The sequence below is a fragment of the Macrobrachium nipponense genome, chromosome 44 (assembly GCF_015104395.2).
Source record: "Macrobrachium nipponense isolate FS-2020 chromosome 44, ASM1510439v2, whole genome shotgun sequence".
NCBI lineage: Eukaryota > Metazoa > Arthropoda > Malacostraca > Decapoda > Palaemonidae > Macrobrachium > Macrobrachium nipponense.
This window is the reverse complement of record NC_087221.1, coordinates 34,658,772-34,683,636: the sequence shown is the minus strand read 5'-3', so window position 1 is coordinate 34,683,636 and position 24,865 is coordinate 34,658,772. Positions and strand designations below refer to the sequence as shown.

The following is a 24,865-nucleotide window of genomic DNA, read 5'->3' as shown; positions in this document are numbered from 1 at the left end:
GATTGTGTATGTTACTGTCTGTATTTTGTATATTCTATGCATACGGCCCTGAGCTGAAATAAAGGATATTATTTTACCCTACCTTTCTCAAAGCTGGTGACGTCGAAAATCGTTCAGCACGAGCGCCCATTCACAAAGAAGGAGCCTTTAAAGTAGCTTTGGCTACCCAAGCCTAAAAATAGAAGAACCGGGTCCCTCTAGGGGAAAAATTTCTTGAGAGTCCTTTGAAATTGAGTTGACGGTCTGCGCGAGCCGAGTTGTTGTTATCTGAGGCGGACAACCTTCTTTCGCCGAGTAAGCAGATCTCGCGTTGCTTCTCTGAACGAACTCGGAAGCGTCTTTTTGTGCCTCGGTATTGCTTCTCATTGTCAGAGCGTTATTTTTGTGCTCTTGTGAAGCCTCTCATTTCCATGCGATGAACTTGACGCGTCTAGGTCATGGGGGGACATTTGTCTTGTGTCGTGTATTTCGCGCTGTTTATTTTTCGGTTTCTTTACGTTTTTATGGGTTGTTATTGTTTCGTCTAGCCTATGCAAGAAATGTAGTTTACTTTCCTGGAAATCGTGAAACGCAGGAGTTTGAGGGTTAGCCACATTCATCTATTTGTATATGCTTCCTGTTATATTCCTTATTATCTGTCTACCCATATATATATATATATATATATATATATATATATATATATATATATATATATATATATATATATATATGCATATATATATATATATATATATATATATACATATATATATATATATATATATATATATATATATATGTATATATATATCTATATATATCAGATATATATATATATATATAATATATATATATATATATATATATATATATATATACGATATATATACATATATATATATATATATATATATATATATATTATATCTGTGATTATAATCACTTTAGCACGTGATTTATTTATCATACATTACCACATACATACATAATATAAAAAATTCCAATCACCGCAGATGCACTTCAGCGAATGCGAGAAACCCCACTCTGAGTCAATACAAAACCTGCAAAACGGCGGAAAAACAGTCGGCGCGGCGGACGGAACCTTTCCCGCCCAAAATGCGAGAAGAAGAAGAAGAAGAAGAATCTGTTGGTCGCGAGCTGCTTCCCACGCAATCTCTCCGCCGCCTTTGTCGCTTTCCCGCGTGATTTCTTTGACTTCGCCACTCGACTGTTTGTTAAAGCTGATGGAATATCGCGGGGCCAACGTTGCCATGCACTCAATGCTCTCCAGCCCCCTCCAGTCCAGTCGCCTTCTTTCGCAATTTTGAAAGAAGAGAAGCAGTGGAGTTCAAAGGAGGCTTTACGGGCACCGCATATATCGACGTTGAATCGGCGATGTTGGATGCACCATCCAACATCGCCGATTCAACGTCGAAAGAGCCGCTCTCCACTTGGTGCTGGACGTTCCAGAAACGAAAACTGCTGGTTTTACATGGAAAGCGAGATAAGATGACATCTTTCGGTGTCAATATGTAAAAGGTAATTTACAAAGCGTTGCAGTATGCATTATAGGAAAGAAAATGGATGGAGCGTTTGAAAGAGCCGCTCTCCACTTGGTGCTGGACGTTCCAGAAACGAGAAAGTGTTGGTTTTGGGTACTGGAAAGCGAGATGAGGTGATATCTTCAGTTGAAATTTGCAGGTGGGAATTTAGACGGAAATCTATAAACGGTTGCTGTATGGAATTAGAATACAGAATTTGCCTTTGATTATTTGTATGGTGTTTTTACGTTGCATGGAACCAGCGGTTATTCAGCAATGAGACCAACGGCTTTATGTGACTTCCGAAACACGTCGAGAGTGAACTTTTATCACCAGAAAAACATCTCTAACCCCTCAATGTAATGCCCAAGAATCAAACTCGCAGCCACCGAGGTGGCAGGCAAACACCATACCAACCACGCCACTGAGACGCTCATATATAAAATTTGTGTATGCACTGTTGCAAAACAAATTTGTTAGCATTATACAATGTAGTTTATAGAACAGTTGCACAGACTTGGTGGCTGAGGTGGAGATGAATAATAATAAAAAATCAAGAGAGAATGAAGTATGAGACACGACCAACAACTTATCATCAATTTCCCAAAACAAGTTTGGAATGTTTTGGAAACAACTTAAGTATCAACAGTTACAAAGTTTTCTTTTTAGACGAGGCCATAAATGAGCCTTGTAATAAATATATACGAAATTATATAAGCAGACAAAACGGAAGCGCCTCAGTGGCGTAGTCTGTATGGTCTTGGCCTGCCACCTCGGTGGCCGCTAGTGAGATTCTCGGGCATTCCACTGAGGGGACAGAGGGCGTATTTCTGGCGATAGAAGTTCACTCTCGACGTGGTTCGGAAGTCACGTAAAGCCGTTGGTTCCGTTGCTGAATAACCACTGGTCCCATGCAACGTAGAAACGCCATACAAACAAACAAGACGGAAAAAGGGAAAAGATGATTTAACCGGGAAAAAGTATATACACATATGAAAAAAAAAACACAAACAAACAAAAAAAGTAGACAATTTCAACCTATTACCTCCCAGCATTAGCGATAAACCGCTTGATTAAAATTCCTACGACTGATTTTTCACGCAACGTCCTTCAGTCCCCTCTATTCGCCGACTCCAATAAAACCCTCGAGAGGAATTCCGAACATATACAGGCTCCGTAGAACGAAGGAACAGCTGTTAAAGGATCGAAGGGAAGTCGTAGGACTTCAGGGATGTAGGTTATATCGTTCGGCGAAGAAGAATGGAAACTATGCTCCGCGCCATACAGTGTAAATCAGGTCGTAAAGGCGAAGAATGTGAAGAATGTTCTACAGCTAAGAATAGAAACGACGTCTTATTAACAAATATTGGACAATCCTGCCTTCTAATTAAAGGACGGAGATTGCGCCCCATGGGGAAGAAAATCATATCCTAATATGTCCTACAGTAAAATTAGTAACTGTGTCCCATAGCCAATAATAAAAATAATAATAATAATGTTTGTCTTACCAATGTTTCCCACTATAGCCAATAATAATAACATTAATGATAATAATGTTTCTCTCACGAATGTTTCCCAAATTTGAATAATAGCAACGACAATAATATTAACTCTTTGTACATCAGCTTCCTCACCCCATGAATTATGTACATGGTAGTAAGGCGATTTGGTAGGTCGAAGCCCTACGTGAACATGCATTTTATTATTATTATTATTATTATTATTATTATTATTATTATTATTATTATTATTATTATTATTATACAGAATTGAAAACACTGGCGCCTAAGGAACGTTAACTCTCAAAATAAGCTTCCTTAAATAGAATGCAGTAATAAAAAACAAGATACAAGAGAAAAAAGGAGAATAGATAAACAAAAATACAATATTGACATTCGAACCCACGCCAGAAGGATTGAGGGTGAGGTTAAATGAACCCAAGAAGTTGGCGTTTGGGGTTTTACAAAATACACAGAGACATAAATATGTACAAGCTAATACTGCAATACTGGCGAGATTAAACTCAAGTAAACGCGCATGCGCTGTAACACTCTAGTCAGCTTTCGGGAGAGAAAAAATAAATAAATAAATAAGCGGTTTAATTCGAATGGAGAATTCCGCGCAGTAAACAAAGGTATGGTTTAAAAACGACCTGTAAACATAAACAGAATTAAGTTGAAAAAATGGAAAGGCTTTTGGTAACTATATTTAGCATATATGTATGTATATATATATATACTATATATATATATATATATATATATATATATATATATATATATATATTAACACACACATATACAAGCATCGATGATCAGGATGATATAAGTTAATCAATCACATAGTCTTAAAATTCACATAATTATCAGCCTCTTTTTCATCATTATGATCTCTATATATACATATATATATATTTATATATATATATATATATATATATATATATATATATATATGACATAAGGCCACTAAACACCTGATGAAAAGCGATAAAAGTCTTTCATTCTTCTTCTTCTTTTTCTCCTCCCCCACCCTCACCCCCTCCTTCTTCTGTCGCTTTCAAAGCATTGAAAGAGGACCTCCAATGACGAATGTCTTAGAACCCCTCAAAAATATTCCCGTTTTCTATAGTTTCCACTTTCACTCGATAAATGGCCTCTGACTGACGTTGTTGAGGCAACGGAGCGATGCGGTGAGAGCTGAGAGCTTTTTCACACCTCTTGACGTTTCCCTGGGAATTCTAGTTTTTTTTTCTAACACTTCTCTTCTGTTCGTAAGCGTTTTTTTTTATATATAAATCTCCCGTCTGTTTTGAAGGGCATTTTTTCATACACCTTCCGTTTGTTGGTAATTTTTTCTCTTACACCTTTTTCTTTATCTTCAGCTTTTCCATATATATAAGGTTTTTATACATCACTCGTTTTTGTTTGTAAGATTTTTTCATACTCTTTCGTCTGTTTGTATGTTTTTTTTCATACATCTGTCGTACTCCTGAGCGTCATTTTAGTACTATAGTAGATTCACATCAACCGCGCACCTGATGTCTAGGCCAGTCCCTTACGACGCTCCTGATAGGCTGTCGATAAGCCAATCATAGGGCTGGAAACTCTCAGTCTCTCTCGAGAGAGTTCACATAGGCAGGATGTTTGTTCCGCCTCTCCTACGGGATACTTTTGAAAGACGTATCCCTCAGGAGAGATGGAACATAGGTCCTTTCTCTCTGCATTCCTTGGATGTAAAATTATTTGGAACTGGAAAACAACATTTGGACCAAAGGCATAAAATCCCTGAGGTACTTTTATGGTAATATTTTGTGTCTCAAATCTGTATTAATCACTTAAGAATATTTACCCTCTATATTCACGTTTGCTTTCTTTCTATCTATCTTTTCCTACACGTGCAAGCAATCACAAGAGCTAGAGGACACCCACCCCCCAACTATCCTACCCAACCACCCACCCACAAAAGCCCCTTCCACCCCCGAGCCAAACGCCTCCCCTCTGTCGTAAGTTATTGGATGTGGGATTATGCCGACGGCTAGTCAGTCCCTTTCTAGGAAACATCATGAACGAAACGATATCTCTCTCTCTCTCTCTCTCTCTCTCTCTCTCTCTCTCTCTCTCTCAGCAGTGTACCTTTGAAATGGTATCCTCAGCAGTGGCTACTTTTAAATGTCTAAGGATTCCTCTGAAGCTGTTTTTAATTCCGCAATATCACCATGCATAGTCGTTGAGTTCCTACGGCTGCCAAATAAAACAGAGCAATTTTTTTTCCAAATTTTGTTTTTGAAAGCCCCCACCCACCCGCTGTTAATTGTTTACTGTTCTGCATTCATCAGATCGCTAAATATAGGTCTAATGTTCCTAAAGTAAAAATAAAATATCTGTTTTCAATTTCGAGATCGCCAAACTAATGGAAAAGACATCAGCAGTTAGCTAAGATTCCCTTTTAAGGAAAATATTTTTCAGTGTGACATATTAGACATTCATCTAAAATAAAAATGAAAAAACTTGTTTTCAATTTCAAGATCACCAAACTAATGGAAAAGACTCCCTTTTTAATAAAAATATTTTCCAATGTGACACATTGCGTGACATATTGCACATTCACTGACTTCTATCCCTTGTATCAAGAGCAGGTGTGGCAACCAGAAAATTGCACTCATGATAATTATAGACATAAATATAGGAAATCCTGGTCGATCGGTTTCCAATAAGAGGAGGCGGCCTGTCTGCGCGTGCGCGTGATCTAAGCCTCTCCCCCCAACCCCCACCCCCCGATTACAGCCGATATTGAGATATCTGCATCCGACGGAATTTGTACCCGATTACGAGGCGAAGAAATCGAAGAGATTGGTATCATAGGAGATGCTTTCATTTCTACTTTCTAAAAGTCCTTCGTAGGACTTTCCCCAACAGATTATACATGTTCCCACACTTTTCACTGCTCAAATCATTAACGCAGGATTCTGGAACAAAAGAGCATCATGGAACAGATCTTATCATCCGAGTCAATCCTGTGCTAGACACGTAACTTTGCAATATAACGAGAAAGAATTTACGAACGAAAAACAACGCCTGGCCGCTGATTTAGTTCGTTTCATTTCCTCAGACCATCTTCAAGAAAAGCATTGATCATTTCGCCATGAGATATCACACACACACACACACACACACACACACACACACACACATATATATACTATATATATATATATATATATATATATATATACATATATATATTATATTTAAATACATATATATATTACTATTTATAATATATATATAATAATATAATATATATATTATTAATTAATATACATTATATTTATATATTATATAATGTAATAGTGAAAGTAGACAGATGTTTTGGAAATCTCAATCTCACTATATATATATATATATATATATATATATATATATATATATATATATATATATATATATATATATATAGTAAGAAAAGAAAGCTAACAGCAGCCTGATGACCACTGACATAACACGTTATGATGACGTCAAGTCCTACAATCCCCAGGAGCTCCACCTGATAACCGCCATCCTATCGATCCTATCAGGACTCATTTCTTCTTGCCGATTCGGCGTCCCCCCCTCGGCCGGGATCCTTCAGAATCCTTTATCTCGTTTACTCCGGAGTACACGGGAGCAATAAATAGATCTTAGTCACTCCCTGGGAGTGAGGAGGTGGTAGCAACAGGCCTATTTTTCTATTTTTCCGAGGTCTTTTCTGTCGGGAATGTTAGAGCAGAATTGGTGTTGCTTTTGAAGTTACTTTGAGTAGTATGGGTCCCTCTCTCTCTCTCTCTCTCTCTCTCTCTCTCTCGATTCTCATCATCTCCGTCTCTCGTCTCTCTCCTCTCTCTCTCTCCATAAAATATATATATATATATATATAGATATATATATATATATATATATATATATATATAAACATATACATATGTATATATATATACTTTTTTATATAATATAAAAGTATATATTCATTACGTGTGTATATATACACATACATATACATGTCTATGTATATTAATGTCCGTCTGTATAAATGTATATATATTGATATATACATTCCCATACATATTTATATATATATATCTATATATATCTATATATATCTATATATATATATATATATATATATATATATATATAATATATATATATATATATATATATATATATATGCACACACAATACATATACAAAGGAATCATTAATCTATTCCCAATTCCCCTGAAGTAGCAACAGAACTTCGCCAATCTACAAGGACTCCACGTGAAACTCGGTAATGGAAATTCTCTTCAAAAAACCAAAGGCAACGGTGCGGCGCGGCGGGGCGGGGCGTCCTCCCCCCCCCAATAGTCGCATATTTATCTTGCCTTTTTTTTATTTATTTCGAAAATTTCTTCGGTGAAAAACTATTTTGTTAATAGAAATGTTTTCTTCGTAATTTAGGAATGAGTACACACAATTCGAGTGATATAATAATAATAATAATAATAATAATAATAATAATAATAATAATAATAATGATCTATGGCCCGGGTTAAAATTATCTCCAGTTACGTCTTCCTCACCCGACCCTTTCGCTGACGTCATCAGGGACTAGATGACAGTCTATTCCAAGGGTAATCATGTCTTTCGCTTTTGCGAACTAGCGTTTTTTTTTTTTTTTACTTTATGTAGGTACGTATGTGTGTATATATATTATATATATTATTCGAGGTACAAATGTCCTTCGAATATTTTATATGAATCATGGTGATGTGATAATTATTTATATATAAATATAGACATGTATGTATACATAAATATATATATATATAAATATATATATATATATCATATATATATATATATATATATATATATATATATATATATATGATAGATAGATAGATAGATGGATAGATAGATAGGTAAATAAATATTGGTAAGCAGCTTAGAAAAGACAAAAAAGACAAAACACATACATCCACATATATATAACGTGTGTATGTGTGTGTGGGTGTGCGCATGCGCCCTCAAGGATGCGCATGAGTCCGCGAAACCGAGAGCTTCGCAGTGACGTCATCGCAGTGACGTCACCACCGCCTTTCCAGACGCACTTTGATCTCGTCACATCAAACGCACTCCGTAGGAATGACTTTTAATAAGAGTCTCGTAGGGACGCTTTGCGGAATGAACACCTCACGACAAATACAGCATAACGGAGATTAGTTAAATACTACAATATAAAGCTTCAGTATCTAAGATGAGAAGTTTTGTTTGTAAGGTGTTTTTACGCTGCATGGAACTAGTGGTTATTCAGCAACGGGACCAACGGCTTCACGTGACTTCCGAACCACGTCGAGAGTGAACTTCTATCACCAGAAATACACATCTCTCACTCCTCAATGGAATGCCCGAGAATCTCGGGATCTCAAGGGGACGAGGTTGACACATCTTGAACAACTAAAAGATTGGATCGTTCCTAGATAGCTTTGATTTGATTTATGTAGATTTTTGCCAAGCACTGGGGCAACTAAGGCCATTCAGCCCTGAAACGGAAATGAACAATAAATGGTTTGAAAGGCGTAACAGGAAGGAAACCTCAAAGCAGGTGCACTATGAAACAATTGTTAGGAGAGCGTGGACAGTAAGATGGAAGAAAGAGAATATGAACGGAGGTACAGCAAAAGGAATGAAAGTGGTTGCAGCTATGGGCCGAAGGGACGCTGCAAAGGCCCTTAAGTAATGCCTGCATTGCACCGAATGAGGTGCACTGACGGCATTAACCCACTACGGGGTTTACTAGATAGTGACCCACAGCAAAGTTCGGAAGTCATTAGCTACGACTAATATTTCTTGGGAATTCAGTATCGCTTAGGAAATTTACAGTCTTTTGTTTAGGTTTTAACGGTCATCCCAAATGGGCTATTGTAGATTCACATCAACCGTGCATCTGATGTCTAGGCCAGTCCCTTACGACGCTCCTGATTGGCTGTTGATAAGCCAATCACAGGGCTGGAACCTCTCGGTCTCTTGAGAGAGTTCACATGGGCAGGATGTATGTACCACTTCTCCTGAGGGATACGTCTTTCAAAAGTATCCCTCAGGAGAGGTGGAACATGCATCCTGCCTATGTGAACTCTTGAGAGAGACAGAGTTTCCAGCCCTGTGATTGGCTTGTCAACAGCCAATCAGGAGCGTCGTAAGGGACGGGCCTAGACATCAGATGCACGGTTGATGTGAGTCTACTATAGTACTAAACACGCCGCAAAGGCGGATATAAGTACCGGGTTCAAACGAAAACTGCAATAAACCTAAGAGAAATTCTATCACTTGAACTCCTCCTTGCTTCAGTGTGTTCGTAGATAACGCAGAAGAGTCAAGATGAGTTATTTAGCTTCTGACGTATCTGACGTTTACCGAGGAGGAATTTTACAGGCTGCCCTATGAGCAAGAGCCCGGGCTGACACGAGGCCAGCTTAATAACAAAAAAAAAACAAGAGGAACAACTGAAATTTTTTGACACGATCTCTCCTGACGTCGACGGGTAGCTTAGTCAACGAGCAACCGACAATATTAATTACGCGCGTATTTTTTTCAATGAGTGTCATCTTTTAAGAAGAACCGTTTATATTATTTATACTAATTATTTTTGACGGCGTTAATGAGGACTGAACCAAACTACAAGCATATTATTATTAATAATTATTCCGAGCTTGTTCGTGTGCTGGAACCTGGAGCTGCTGTCTCCCCCACCCTCCCGATCCCATGCCTTCCCAGGCCCCATCCAGGACGGACAAACATGTTCCCTGGAGGAGGGTGGTTGTCTCCCCTACCCACCCGTTCCTATACCTACCCAGCCCCCACCCATGGCGAACAAACTGATTTGCAGGGAACGAGCAAGCAAAGTTTACGTACGAACAATCTGAAAAATGCTCGCACTAAAACGGTCATAATTCATAAGAATTATGCAGCTACGTCACTATAGACTGTACAAACACAGAGCCTCTTGCCAATTCAATATCACATCTCTCTTTCAACTCGGAAACCGGTTTCCTGGAATACTCTAGAAGCAGATCCCCCCAACCCACCCCACTCTCGGTTTGTTTACGGAACGGGTCATGATTCTGCCTCACTCTTTGAAGACTGACTGAACACAACCCTACCCGTCTCTCTCTTACTCTGGAGAGCAAAGAAACGCACCCATGCTCTCGGTTTGTTTACGGAACGGGTCATGACTCTGCCTCAATCTTTGAAGACCAACTAAACGCAACCCCGCCCGTCTCTCTCTCTCTCTTACTCTGGAGAGCGAAGGAACGCACCCATGCTCTCTTTGAAGATTAAATCGTTTAGCATCTTTAAAATGGCGTTCTCTGAAGAATAGCGGCGGGATCAAACGAATTTCCCGGAAACCTTTTCCGGTCGCGGGAAGCACGGCGTGATTTATTGCGATCTCGGTCTCCGAGAGAAATCTAGCGAGCTAAAAACGTTCTTCTGCGGTTGGCGTCAGCTTTTAGTCTAATGAACGTTGCTTTGTACCAGTTGACTTTTGATGATTAGCTGATAACAAATTAATGTTTTATTACGTCAACTGACCGTTGGCGTTTGAAGTGCAACATTCACATTTTGCAAAAGGGGTTGGGCGAGATGAAAAGCATATATTTGACATCCAGTGCTTCGTTATTTCATTTTTGAATCGTGGCACATTCATAATTAAACGAACATATAAGGAGAAAGATAGCCAGATAGCTCTGCTAATCTGATTCGTATTTCCTGTAAAAAATGGAAAAAAAAAAGTTTTGTGACATTTCCACGCTATATTGCGATTATTTATCAGAAATACAGATAAAATGAGTTTGATATACTTATATCGCTAAAAAGTTCTCGGAATCAAAAATATCTGTGGGTCTGATTTTGTCACGTTCCATCCTTTTGATGTGTCAATATTTATTGCAGGTGCTCATAAACAATGCATTACTAGTAAATGATTCTTCTTTTGTCCACAATTCTTTCTTTTAAGTTTTTTTTTTTTTTTGGACGAACTGTTCCGATTTTTTGTTTCTTAATTTTTTTCCAGACGACCGTTTTTATTTCTTTTATTTTGATTTTCTTAAATGGACTGTTCCGATTTTGTTTAGGTTTTTGATTTTTTACTTTTATTTCCAGCCGAACTGTTCCGATTGTTCAAAGGATTTTTTATTTTTTAGTTCTCTTTCCAGACGGACGTGTTGTTTTTTTTTTTTTTTGTTTTTTTTTTTTTTTTTTTTTTTTACGGGCTTCCGATTTTTTAAAGGTTTTTAATTTTTTTCTTACTCTTCTTTCCAGATGGACTGTTGCGATCTTTTTTTTTTTATTGACGGACTTGCGATCTTTTAAATGTGTAATTTTTTAAATTTTGTCTTTCCAGACGGACTGTTCCATTCGCTGGAGATCCTGGACACCTCTGGATCGCACCACTTCCCGGCCATGCGCGAGCTCTCCATCAGGTCTGGGCGAGCCTTCATCATCGTGTGCGCCGTCAATAACGAGCAGAGCTTCTACGAAGCGCAGACCCTCTGGAACCTCATCAGAGAAGTCAAAGGTAGAGGTAAAAAAGAAAAACCAAATTCCAAAAAAAGGTTTCTTTTTTTTTTTTGGTTTGGGGGGGGGGGGGGGGCGGGGACGGGGTTTTTGGGTTCCGGGGAGGGGGGAGTGAAGGATGGCCAATCTTCATATTCTTTCTTGTTTTGACGCCACCCATAACCGCAGCTATTAAATGAGTTCTCGCGGAAGTCACAAAGGACTTTGTTTCTCTCTCTCTCTCTCTCTTCTTTGACTTTTACTATCCGTCTGTCTGTCTTTGACTCTTTTGCATAGTCTTCTGTCTGTCTCTCTCTCTCTCTCTTTCTCTCTCGATGTCTTTTGTCTCTCTCTCTCTTTCGATGGCTTTGACTCTCTCTCTCTTCTTTCTCTCTCAATCGATGTCTTTGACCTTCTCTTTTTTCTCTCTCTCTCTCTTTTCTCTCTCTCGATGTCATTGACACTCTCTCTCTCTCTCTCTCTCTCGATGTCTTTGACTCTCTCTCTCTCATCGATGTTTTTGGACTCTCTCTCTCTCTCTCTCTCTCGATGTTTTGACCTTCTCTCTCTCTCTCTCTCTCTCTCTCTCGATGTCTTTGACTCTCTCTCTCTCTCGATGTTTTTGACTCTCTCTCTCTCTCTCTCTCGATGTTTTTGACTCTCTCTCTCTCTCTCTCTCTCTCGATGTCTTAGAATCTCTCTTTCTCGATATTTTGTACTCTCTCTCGTAGTAGCCATCTTGCTTGGTGAGACGTACCCGCGTGAAGTCACAATAATCAACAGATATCACAAGTTTAACATACGACTAGAATTTGAGAAATATCTAGAAGTGTTCGTGAACTATCGGTGATAAGATTAGTGTGAAAATAGTAGGATAAAGCGTCTTCTAAGTTAGTTTATCAAGTGTAATACTATAAATCAGAACAAGATGGCAGTAAGTTCCAACTGCGGGAAAAGGTGGCGTAATTTGGCGTGTCTAGCAGATTCGCAATACGATGAGGTAGCAGGAAGGGAACTGGCATTTCTCATCTATGAAATCAGCAACAGTCCTAACAAAAAGATACAAAAGCATTCATAGATATATTAGAAGGATATAATCCTTCAAACTGGAACAAATCTAATGAAAACATCTTGAAAATAATTGAAGAAGTTCCAAATAAAATCCAAGTGGTCAAGAGACTCATAAAGAAAATATACATAAACCAACATATTCCGACAAAGAAAATGAATAAGGTGAATCTTGTGAATATACTAATTGATGCATTAGGAAAAAGAATGCCAAAAAGCATGCAAACTGTGTAAGGTTTGGTATAGCATAGTCAATCCACAAAACCTAATCAGAAAATGTGCTGCATGCAACATTCCGACCCATCCACAGTGTGCTGAGGTAATACAAGATTGAGAAAAGATACAAGAATTTTTTGTTCACATGTCTATCATGGATAGACAATGTTATTAAATCAAGATTGAATGTACAAATAGTGAGGATGAAGAAGAAGAGGAAGAGGAAGAAGAAGAAGGAACAAAAAGAAGAAAGATGGGAAAACGGAAGGAAAAGAGAAGTAAACAAAAAGGAAAATGAACAAAGAAACAAAAAAATAAGGAAAACAAAAGAACAAAGATAAAAGGTATGGATGCAGAGATACTCATTGATACTACATATGAGGCAATAAAGCAGCATACCTACGAAGAAATAAATTACGATATGACAACAGAAAAGCAAATCCCGAAGAGGCTCTACCCAGATCTATACAATGACGGGAAAGAGGAAAAAATAGACAAGAAAGACAAAATCTGCAACCTTTTGAAAAGAGGGAATTGCAGATTTGGAGAAAGATGTTACTACAAACATCCTAAGATATGTCAAAAACTATGAAATATATGGTAAATGTGCATACTTAGATGGATATGGGGATGATTGCAGAGATCTGCATCCAAAAATATGTAAAACCTAAAAGAAGGAAAAGGATGTAAGTTCGACAAAAAATGCAAATATGCACCCTGTAGCCATGAATCATAATCAAATAAATAACCAACCAAGTAATAAAATCCAAAATAAGAAAGAAACAAATAAAGAGAGAAATCAAGAATATCAGGTAAAAGAGAAAAGCAAACCACCAATGAGATATGCAGAGGTGTCAGCAAAGAATTTCAAAGCATCAGCTCCGAAATTCTACTCAAGAGATAATAACTGTATTTATTATGCAAGAGGATATTGCAGAAACGGAGAAAAAAAAATTGCAGATTCAGACACAAAATGAATAATTAGATGAAGGAAGATCAAATATTATGGAAAAGTTGGATTTTTAATGTCAGAATTTCTGGAAATGAAAAAAAAGAACAACATACCAGAACAGGAAAGAGACATGGGAAAATCCTTATTACTATCAGTATTAAATGAAGGAGAAACACGCAAACCATCATAGTGATGAATGCGCAGGGTTTAGTTTACGAGTAACTCAAAAAGAAAAATAGAGTACTTAGAAGAACTAACCCAAAATGAAAAGAAAATAGATATAATGAATATAAGTGAAACCTGGTATTCCCAAGAGACTGGGAATGATGATCAAATAAAGGGTTCCAAACTTATAGATCAGATAGAAAAAATAGGAATCAAGGGTGAACCGCAATATATGGGAAAGACAAAAAACAAGGAAAAATATATGAGAAATATAGTAACTCAGAATGTGAACTAATAGCGGTAGAATTTGAATCTGAAAAATTGATGAACATAGTAATATATAGACCTCCTAATACTAAAGAGTTTGACTTAATAATTGAAAAATTGGATGATATATGTAGAAATCACAAGGGAATTGGGATGAATTCTGCCATATTGGAGACTTCAAACTTTCCTATTTCGTTAGATAAGTTGGGAAAGAACGAATAGGAGATTGTGTTGTACTTATACATATAAAAAAGAGAGTAATAGTAGTGCAGAAGATAAGAGGCAATTTGAAAAGCTATTAGATATGCTACTAGGAATACAACATTCAACAAATAAATCACCTGCCAACAAGAAAGGAAAATACTTTAGACCTAGTATTTGTGAACGAGATGAATTATGTTAAAGAAATAATAGTTTATAATGCGAATATTTCAGACCATAATGTCATAGAATTAACAGTTCATTCCAAAGCAAAGTGAAAATAGAGATAAGCAAGAAATGAAAAAGTGGGAAGGATATGGAAAATACAACTTCTACAGTAAAAATATAAAATGGTCAGAAAAAATTAATGAAGAATTAAACAAAGATTGGGATAACATTTTCGTAAGTGATGACATAAGGGTAAATACGGAGATATTATTAATAAAATAAAAATTGGAGAAAATAGTTGGAAAAATATATACCGAAGAAGAAAAGTAAACATCATTCATGCATACCAAGAGACAGAAGGATCTTGTTCCAGAAAATCAGAAAGTGGAAAAAAGGTCTTGCAAAAGAAAAAAATGCATGGAAAGTTATAGAACTAAAAAGTAAGATAGAAAATGCAGAACAAAAGATTATACAATCAAAAGAAAATGAAAAACGGGACTTGGAAGAAAAAACCCTATTAAATATCAAGCAAAAACCCTAACTATTATACTCATATGCGAAGAAAATGAATAAAAGAAGAATAGAAATAGGCCCTCTGAGAATTGAAGGGAGATTAACGAATGAAAAAAAAAAGGAAATTTGCAACATACTGGCAGAACAGATATAAGAGAGAATTCACCCCTAGAATAGATAAGAAGATAATGATATAAGAAGTAAGGGATGAAAATAGTGAATATTTAGCTGACATAGATATTAATGAAGCTGATATTGTGCAGGCTATTAATGAAATTAAAAATGGAGCTGCTGCAGGCCTGATGGAATTCCTGCTATTTTGTTAAAGAAAGTAGTTCATTCTATCGCAAAGCCACTTGCAATATTATTAAGACAAAGTGTAGATACAGGCAAGATTTATGATGAGCATAAATTAGCATTATGATTGACCCCTACTTTCAAAAGTGGATCAAGACTAGAGGCAAGTAATTATAGGCCTGTGAGTCTAACATCACATATATGAAAGTGTATGAAAGGGTAATGAAGAAAAATATTATGAAACATTTAATAAAAAATAATTTGTTTAATAAAGGACAACATGGTTTCGTACCCGGAAAAAGTACACAAACCCAACTGTTAGTCCACCGTGAAAACATATTCAAAAATAGAAAAGCGGAAATGAAACAGATGTGGTTTATTTAGACTTTGCAAAAGCTTTTGATAAAGTAGACCATAATATATTAGCGAAGAAAATTAGAAAACACAATATCGTGGATAAAGTAGGAAGATGGTTAAAAGAATTTTTACACAACAGAAAAACAGATAGTTATTGCAAACGACGAGAAATCGGATGAAGCCAAGGTAATATCCGGTGTGCCGCAAGGTACGGTGTTAGCTGCAATACTGTTTGTTATTATGATTGAAGGACATAGACAATAATGTTAAGGATTCGGTAGTGAGTAGTTTCGCAGATGACACAAGAATAAGTAGAGAAATTACTTGATGAAGATAGGGACGCTCTACAAAGAGACCTTAACAAAGTATATGATTGGGCAGAGGTAAATAGGATGGTATTTAACTCTGATAAATTTGAATCAATAAATTATGGAGACAGAGAAAGAAAGCTATATGCATATAAGGGACCTAATAATGAGACCATCACAAATAAGGAAGCAGTTAAAGACCTTGGTGTGATGATGAATAGGAACATGTATGCAATGATCAAATAGCAACTCTGTTGGCAAAATGTAAAGCAAAAATGGGAATGTTGTTACGGCACTTCAAAACAAGAAAAGCTGAACACATGATTATGCTTTATAAAACATATGTTCGTAGTCCACTTGAATATTGCAATATGATATGGTACCCACACTATCAAAAGGATATTGCACAAATAGAGAGTGTACAAAGGTCCTTTACAGCTAGAATAGAAGAAGTTAAGGACCTAGACTACTGGAAAGACTACAATTCTTAAAATTTATATAGTCTGGAAAGGAGAAGAGAAACGCTACATGATAATTCAGGCATGGAAACAGATAGAAGGAATAGCAGAAAATATCATGGAACTAAAAATATCAGAAAGAGCAAGCAGAGGTAGATTAATAGTGCCCAAAAATATACCAGGAAAAATAAGGAAAGCACACAGGACATTAATCCACTACGCACCAGCATCGATAATGCAGCGTCTATTCAATGCGTTGCCAGCTCATCTGAGGAATATATCAGGAGTGAGCGTAGATGTGTTTAAGAATAAGCTCGACAAATATCTAAACTGCATCCCAGACCATCCAAGATTGGAAGATGCAAATATACCGGAAGATGTACTAGCAACTAAACTCTGGTAGACATTAGAGGTGCCTCACACTGAGGGACCTGGGGCAACCCGAACAAGATGAAAGGTCTGTAAGGTAAGGTTTAAGGTCTCTTTCGATGGCTTTGACTCTCTCTCTCTCTCTCTTTCTCTCTCTCGATGTCTTTGACTCTCTCTTTCTCTCTCTCTCTCTCTTCTCTCTCTCGATGTCTTAGACTCTCTCTCTCTCTCTCTTTCTCGATGTCTTAGAGACTCTCTCTCTCTCTCTCTCTCTCTCTCTCGACGTTTTTGACTCTCTCTCTCTCTCTCTCTGCTCCTACAGATAAGTGAGCACACGATGTCCCCTAGGATGGACTAACAAGTCTTTGAGATATCCTAATCCTTGTAACTCCTTGTAACACTCACTCTCTCTCTCTCTCTCTCTCTCTCTCCCCGGAGAAAGAGTGACATTTGAATTGTGCCTCTCCTTGTCCGTCTGGCTGTCAGTTTGCTCCTTTTAGAGAAAGATATTTAAGATTTCTTTTTTCCGAAGCAGAAACCATTTTGGGGAGAAAAAAAACTAATGGAGATTTTTATTTTTATTTTTTAGAGTTGAAACGATTGCTTCGTCATTCACCCTTTTAATGTCTGTCAGCCTGTCTGTTCCACGGGCGAGAAAATACATACAGCATTGTCTCTCTCTCTCTCTCTCTCTCTCTCTCTCTCTCTCTCTCTCTCTCTCTCTCTCTCTCCCTCTCCCAAGAGACGCTGTGACAGCGCTTCGTTTATTACGACTTGTCACTCATCCATTCAGGCAGACCCACAGTTGATAACTTTAATTTTTTGCAAAGTCCGTTTTCTATTACTTTTTCTGGTGATTTTGATTTTTTTTTTTTTTTTTTTTTATTTAATGATTCATTACCATATTTTCCCCTTTTTTTTTAGTTTTCTGATAATGTTCGATTTCTTACTTTGTTTCCTTTGTGGCGGAGCCACTGCGAGGTACTGTGTATACATTTATAGAATAATTTTAAGCCTGAATATTGAAAAGCAGACCACTCGCCGATCTCTTGTCCTCACAAGCAACTACATCTATTTATTATCCCTTCATATGTATATGTATATGTATGTCTGTCATGGACGTATGTATGTATGTATGTATGATGTATGTAGTATGTATGTATGTATATGTATATGTATGTATATAGTATATATATATATATATATATATATATATATATATATATATATACACACAGGCACAGACAAACGCGCACACCACACACACACACACACACACACACACACACATATATATATATATATATATATATATATATATATATATATATATATATATAGGGATACGTAACGTAATATCACATATACATGTATGCGTGTGCGTGTGTATGTGCAAACATCATACAGTGCTGTCTTCCTTTTACTTGCGTGTACCCAAATAACCGAAAATTGAGAACGTCCGTAATATTCAAGATAAAAAACAAAAAAAAAAGGGGGGGGGGCGTCAATAAGTGGATGGAACCTAATGTTCCTTCGTTATTTGACATCCGGTTTCATTTTAGTCTCTACGGGTCATTACATTATTATATCTCTCCCTGTTGTACCTATCCGTCTCCCCAGTATTATTGCTATATTACTGTCATTATGCTATTATCATTATCTAGTAACCAAAAGCAGCGCTGGAAAATCTGGCTGGACACAAATGAAAAGAAATCCAGGCTCCTTCATCCCCTCATTATTATCATTGTTTTTTTTTTTTTTTTTTTTTTTTTTTTTTTTTTTTTTTTTTTTTTTTTTTGTCTATCATAGTCTTCCAATTCGACTGGGTGGTATTTATAGTGTGGGGTTCCGGGTTGCATCCTGCCTCCTTAGGAGTCCATCACTTTTCTTACTACGTGCGCGGTTTCTAGGAGCACACTCTTCTGCATTAGTCCTGGAGCTACTTCAGCCTCTATTACTATTACTATTAGTAGTAGTAGTAGTAGTAGCCACAAGCACCGCTATAAAATATGGTTGGACACAGATGGTCCGTCATCTCCTCATTATTTTTGTCATTATTATTATCATTATATCATTATTATTACTAGCAAGTAACCACAAGCAAGGCTAGAAAATCTGGCAAGACACAGATGAAAGGAAATGCCCCTTCATCTCCTCATTATTACTATCATTATATCATTATTATTATCATTATTCTCTAGCAACCACAAGCAACGCTGGAAAGTCTAATTGGAGGGAACCAATCAAAATAAATAGTTATTAAAACGCCCGAACCACTTTAGCTTAATTTTATCCAGTGATGAAGGTATTATTGTCAAATTTTGTGAAGAGTGGATTAAATATACAAAAACTGTCCAAGAGATGAATGATAGATTAAAAACTGGCAGTGGGATACTCCCCTTGCGCGACCTCTCTTTTTATTTCAAATTATTTCTTGTTTTACTTCTTTCTAATGAATACCATAGTCTTTGGAAGTTTGGATTTTAAGTCAATGGCCCTTGTGGATTTGTTCCAAATAAATAGAGTTCATTTCCTAATAATAATAATAATAATAATAATAATAATAATAATAATAATAATAATAATAATAATAATAATAATAATAATAATAATAATAATGCCAAATGCAGAACCTGACAAAATAAATTCAGTAAAGTACATAAAATTTTGATCCTTCAGATAAGAAATACTAATGTACGGTTCATCCAAACACTGTTAATAATAATAATAATAATAATAATAATAATAATAATAATAATAATAATAATAATAATAATAATAATAATAATAATAATAATAATATGGAACGTCACTTTAGAAAACGGAGCAGGAAAGCCTCGACGGAAACAATAAAACTAAGCACGTAAAAGAGATCCCGTGGAATTCCCACTCGCACGACAAAACGTATCCATTGAACTTACGACATAGACCTCATTTCAACAGCCAAGTCCTGCAGCGCGAGCGAAACGCAACACTGATTTACCGTGACAGTTTAGTCAGGTCTCTCCTTAACGCGGGCTCGTTAGTTTTTTTTTTTTTTTTCCTACGTCACCTGGGGGCGAAGGTGTGGCGATGCTCACCTGCCGCAGGTATGGAATTAATGCCGTGCTTGTCACTGCATCCTCCGCGGCTTCCCCACCTCCCTACGCGCGCGCGCGCAAATGGTCCCCCGTCTCTGGAAAGACTGGCTGATGCTTATTAGGCTTAAAAAGTGATACTTAGAAACATGGGGAATTCAAGTGTATATTTTGGAGATTTACGAGATTTTTGTTACTTTACGAGCGCGCGCACACACACACACACACACACACACAAAAGCCCCTTGCCTCTCGAAAGACTGATGCTTATTATGCTAAATAAAAAAAAAAGACAGAAATGAGTGGAAATGAAGTGTAATTTAGAGACTAAGCATCATTCTGTTTATTTCTAACACACACACACACACACACACACACACACACGCCTTTTAATAGACGTCCTTTTCTGTCTCTCTCCAGAAGTGGACAACATTCCTTTCATCTGTCAATGAATTTTGGTATAAAAATTGAAGAGCAAATACAAAACAATTCAGGAATTACTCTTTCCTGTCTATTTCTGTCAATCTGTCCAAGCACAAAAATGACCTTTCACGAACTTGTTCCTGACAGGCGTCCTTTTCTGTCTCCCCCCCCCAGAAGTGGACAACATCCCAACGGTCCTCGTCGGGAACAAGGTCGACCTGTCGATGGAGCGGGAGGTCACCTGGGAGGAGGCCAACACCTTCGTCACCGAGAACATGGGCAACGCCGTCTACGTCGAGACCTCCGCCAAGTACAACCTCAACGTGACACTCGTCTTCAAGGAACTCCTGGTCCTCACTTTTGGGTTCGGCAAGGACGAGGTGAGACTTTTTTGCTTTTTATTTTTTTTTTTAGGATTATTTATGTAGGCTTAAAGCCGCGACTAACGTTCAATTTTGCCTGCACAGCCATAACTGCCCAGGTATAACTGAACGTTAGTGGCTTCAGTTTTGCCTACACAGGCCAACTATCCACCTATCTACCTTCATGTCCCTCCATCTATCTATTCATCCATCTTTATATCTCTCCATCTATCTATCTATCTATCAATCTTTATATCCTCCATCTGTGCATCTACATATCTATCCATCTTCATGTCCCTCCATCTATCTATCTCTCTCCGCCTATCCATCTATCTATCAATCTTTATATCCTCCATCTGTGCCTCTACATATCTATCCATCTTTTGTTCCTCCATCTATCTATCTCTCCGCCTATCCATCTATCTATCAATCTTTATATCCTCCATCTGTGTCTCTACATATCTATCCATCTTCATGTTCCTCCATCTATCTATCTCTCCGCCTATCCATCTATCTATCAATCTTTATATCCTCCAATCTGTGCATCTATTTATCTATCCATCTTCATCCCTTCATCTATCTATCTCTCCGCCTATCCATCTATATATCTACCCATCCATCCATCAATCTTTCCATCTATTCATCAACGGGGTTTCCCTTCCGGAATCTCTCTCCCCGCGAGGCCCACTTCACTCCCCCCCCCCCCCGCCCCCCTCATGGTAATTCGTCCTCCACATGCACGTGCGGGTCGACTCAAAACGACGACGGGGCTGCTCTCGAGTTCTTGTCTGTGATTGCAGCCCTTGAACACGTAGAGTGGAACCTTCGAGGGAGGCCATTAGGGAGAGAGAGAGAGAGAGAGAGAGAGAGAGAGAGAGAGAGAGAGAGAGAGAGAGATTTTAATTATTTATGTTTTACTTATTGCTTTTATTGTTTCTGGTAAAAAAATTGGTAATTTTACAGGTGTTTTTGCTATTGATAATAATAATAATAATAATAATAATAATAATAATAATAATAATAATAATAATATAATAATAATAATAATAATTATTATTATTATTATTATTATTATAAAATAATAATAATCATTATTAAATATTATTATTATTATCATTCATAGCAAAAACACCTGTAAAATTGAAAGTGTTTTTACAAAAAAAAAAAATATATATAAAAGTAATAAATAAAACAAAAATATGAAGGTAAAAGTAATCATAAACCATGAAATAATATTCAATCGAACCTGTCATTAGCTCTATTACTTCTACTTCGATTCCCCTACACAAAGAGGCGAATAACAACAACAATAATGATAAGATTATTACACAAGAAGAAGAAGAGGAAGAAGAAGAAGAAGAAGAAGACGATGGAGGAGAGGAATTTGAAGATGATGGATGAATTCAGAATGACTGATGGATGGCTGTTTGAGTTGACATTTCAATCTATTATTCCTGCAGAATCCCATTTGGAATGATCGGGTCCCTGAATAAATTTGCGTTAGTTTTGCCCGCAGGAAGTCTTTCTCTTTACATACGTACAAGCCCGCACATACGCACGCATGCACATCCATGCACTCTTATTTGCATTAAGAGACAGACAGACAGAGACGTGCACACACACAGAAACACACACACGAACACAGGCAATCATATTGTATATATATATATATACTTACATCCAAAATGGAGAGAGAGAGAGAGAGAGAGAGAGAGAGAGAGAGAGAGAGAGAGAGAGAGAGAGAGAGAGAAAACAAACTCGTAAGGTAAGAAAAAGCCTACGACCAGTAATTGCTTCCAAGGCCGAGTTCAAAGCATAGGGATCATGCACGGGTGACCAGAAAGGGCCCGTTAATTACTAAAGCAATACTGTTTTCACAGTATTCCTAACATTTACTGTGCAGTCGAATGATACATTGACCGTTTAAATACACATACGAGGTATACATACACACACACACACACACATATATATATATATATAATATATGGGGAGGAATATACAAGATTATTCACCATCAACTCTCAAATGTATATACAGCTATTCGTTCTTTGTATTATATATATATATATATATATATATATATATATATATATATATATATATATATATATATATAATATATATACAAAGAAAGATAGGTGTATATACATTTGAGAGTTGGTGGTGAATAATCTTATACATCCCTCCCCTTCCTCCTTGTGGTATGGAGCAATTAATTCGAGGAGGATGAAAACATATTGACTTTTGAGGAAAGTTTAAAGGTTACAGAAGTTTATCTAAGGTCGGTTCATATTTTACCTTCCCCCCGACTTCCTTAATTACACACGGTGCTTGAGGAGAGAGAGAGAGAGAGAGTTTAAAAACTACGGGATCGTGAAGGGAAAGCATTTTTATAAAATGTACACAAAAACTGGACTGGATAACACCGTCAGCTGACGGTGACACTATTAATACATTGGGTATAAATAGAAGTAAGACCGTGGGCAAATAAATTAAATGTTTACGGTCATTGTATTGAGATTTGACTAGCAAATACCGAATTTGTTAGTTTGTAATTACTGTTAGGAGAAATAATTCTCGTAAGGCTAACAATAAAAAGTTATATGCAAATATATATCATTTATAAATACATTCACACTATATATATAGTATAAATATATATATATATATATATATATATATATATATATATATATATATATATATATATATATTATTGCTTTTGTCATGACTGTTTTATTTAGCATTTAAATCTAACCTATGACTCTCTCAATCCTACAGAAGAAAGAGCGAAGACCTTCCAGGATACGCCTCTCGCTGAGCGACCTTTCCCTCACGTCCCGCCGCAAGTCCTCCAGCGCCCTCTCAACGGCGTCGGGTGCCACCCTGGCCACCGTTTCGGGCATCTCCCGAACCGGGAGCGGCCTCAGCGACGACGACAACGCTAACAAGTCCACCAGCGGCGACGACTCGCCGACCGAGAGCAACGGCGCCGACGTCATCAGACGGACTATACTCAAGCCGGACAAGTGCGTCATCCTATAAGCGCCCGGTGTGACGCTGCCGTATCCGGATTTCTTTTTCATCCGGTTTTTTTTATCCGGATTATTTTATCCGGATTATTTTATCCGGCTATTTTATTATCCGGATATTTTTTTTACCTTTTCGTTTCCTACAGTTCCTTTTTTTTTACTTTTTATTTATTATTTACGAGTCGTTGTGAGGCGATTAAATCAATATACAAAGGTCTCGGCCGTTTATCGAACTCGATGCACATCGAAGAAAATATTTTGGGTCGCCGAAGTGAATAGTTTACTAGACGTTATGCCAAAGCAAAATTAACGGAAAACAATATAAAAGCTAAAAACAACAGAACTGAAAGAATGACAAGCAATATCGAAACCGAAAGCAAAAATCTAAAATTAATACAATATCAGGTCAAAAAAATTTAACAAAAGACAATCAAGAAAAATTAAGAGAAGTGAAAGAACATTATATAAAAAAAAAAATTACAATAATTAAAATTAAAGACAATTACAGTCAAGCAAAAAAGCCCCCCCAAAAATTTGACGAAAGAAAATCAAGACAAATTTGGAAAAAAAACTCTTAAGAAAATTCGTCGTCAAATAAATAATAGAGCCCCAAAAAATAAAAAATAAACGAATCAAGAAAAGGTTGGATAAAACTTTGAGAAAATAATATTCCCACAAAACGCAGTAAATCAGGTTAATCGCCAAAAACAGAGAATAAAAAGGCCGGTCGAGTTGATCCCAAGAATTCGACGAGAAATGAAAAGTCGTTTGAATGACGTCAGCAATATTTTCATATTCGTGGAATGAATGAGTGAATGAATGAGTGAGTGATTATAAGTGACGTGACGTCGCGTGTGACGGGGTTGAGGAACGATGACGAGAGAATAAAAGAGAAATGTGAATAAATGAATAAATAAAAAAAAAACGAGAATAAAAGGAAAACTTCTCGAGACACTGAGGAATTGTGCTGAATGGAACATGAAAAGAGATAATAAAGAACGGAACGGCGCAATATTCGGAATGAAAAGTGAGA

General features: G+C 36.9%; 1 protein-coding gene across 2 annotated transcripts in view; it reads left to right on the top strand.

Moving 5' to 3' along the window:
- Positions 1-24,329, top strand: part of LOC135204168 (ras-related protein Rap1-like) — a 57,030-nt gene extending 32,701 nt beyond the window's left edge. Inside the window, exons 2-4 of one of the 2 annotated variants that reach the window (XM_064234213.1) lie at positions 11,445-11,618; positions 20,610-20,815; positions 23,582-24,329. In XM_064234213.1, the coding sequence (XP_064090283.1) occupies positions 11,445-11,618; positions 20,610-20,815; positions 23,582-23,845 (644 nt within the window). In that variant the 3' untranslated portion in view covers positions 23,846-24,329. Of the gene's footprint in view, positions 1-11,444; positions 11,625-20,609; positions 20,816-23,581 lie in introns of both variants that reach the window. The other variant, XM_064234212.1, reaches the window with a different exon arrangement.
- The last annotated feature ends 536 nt before the right edge of the window (positions 24,330-24,865 follow it).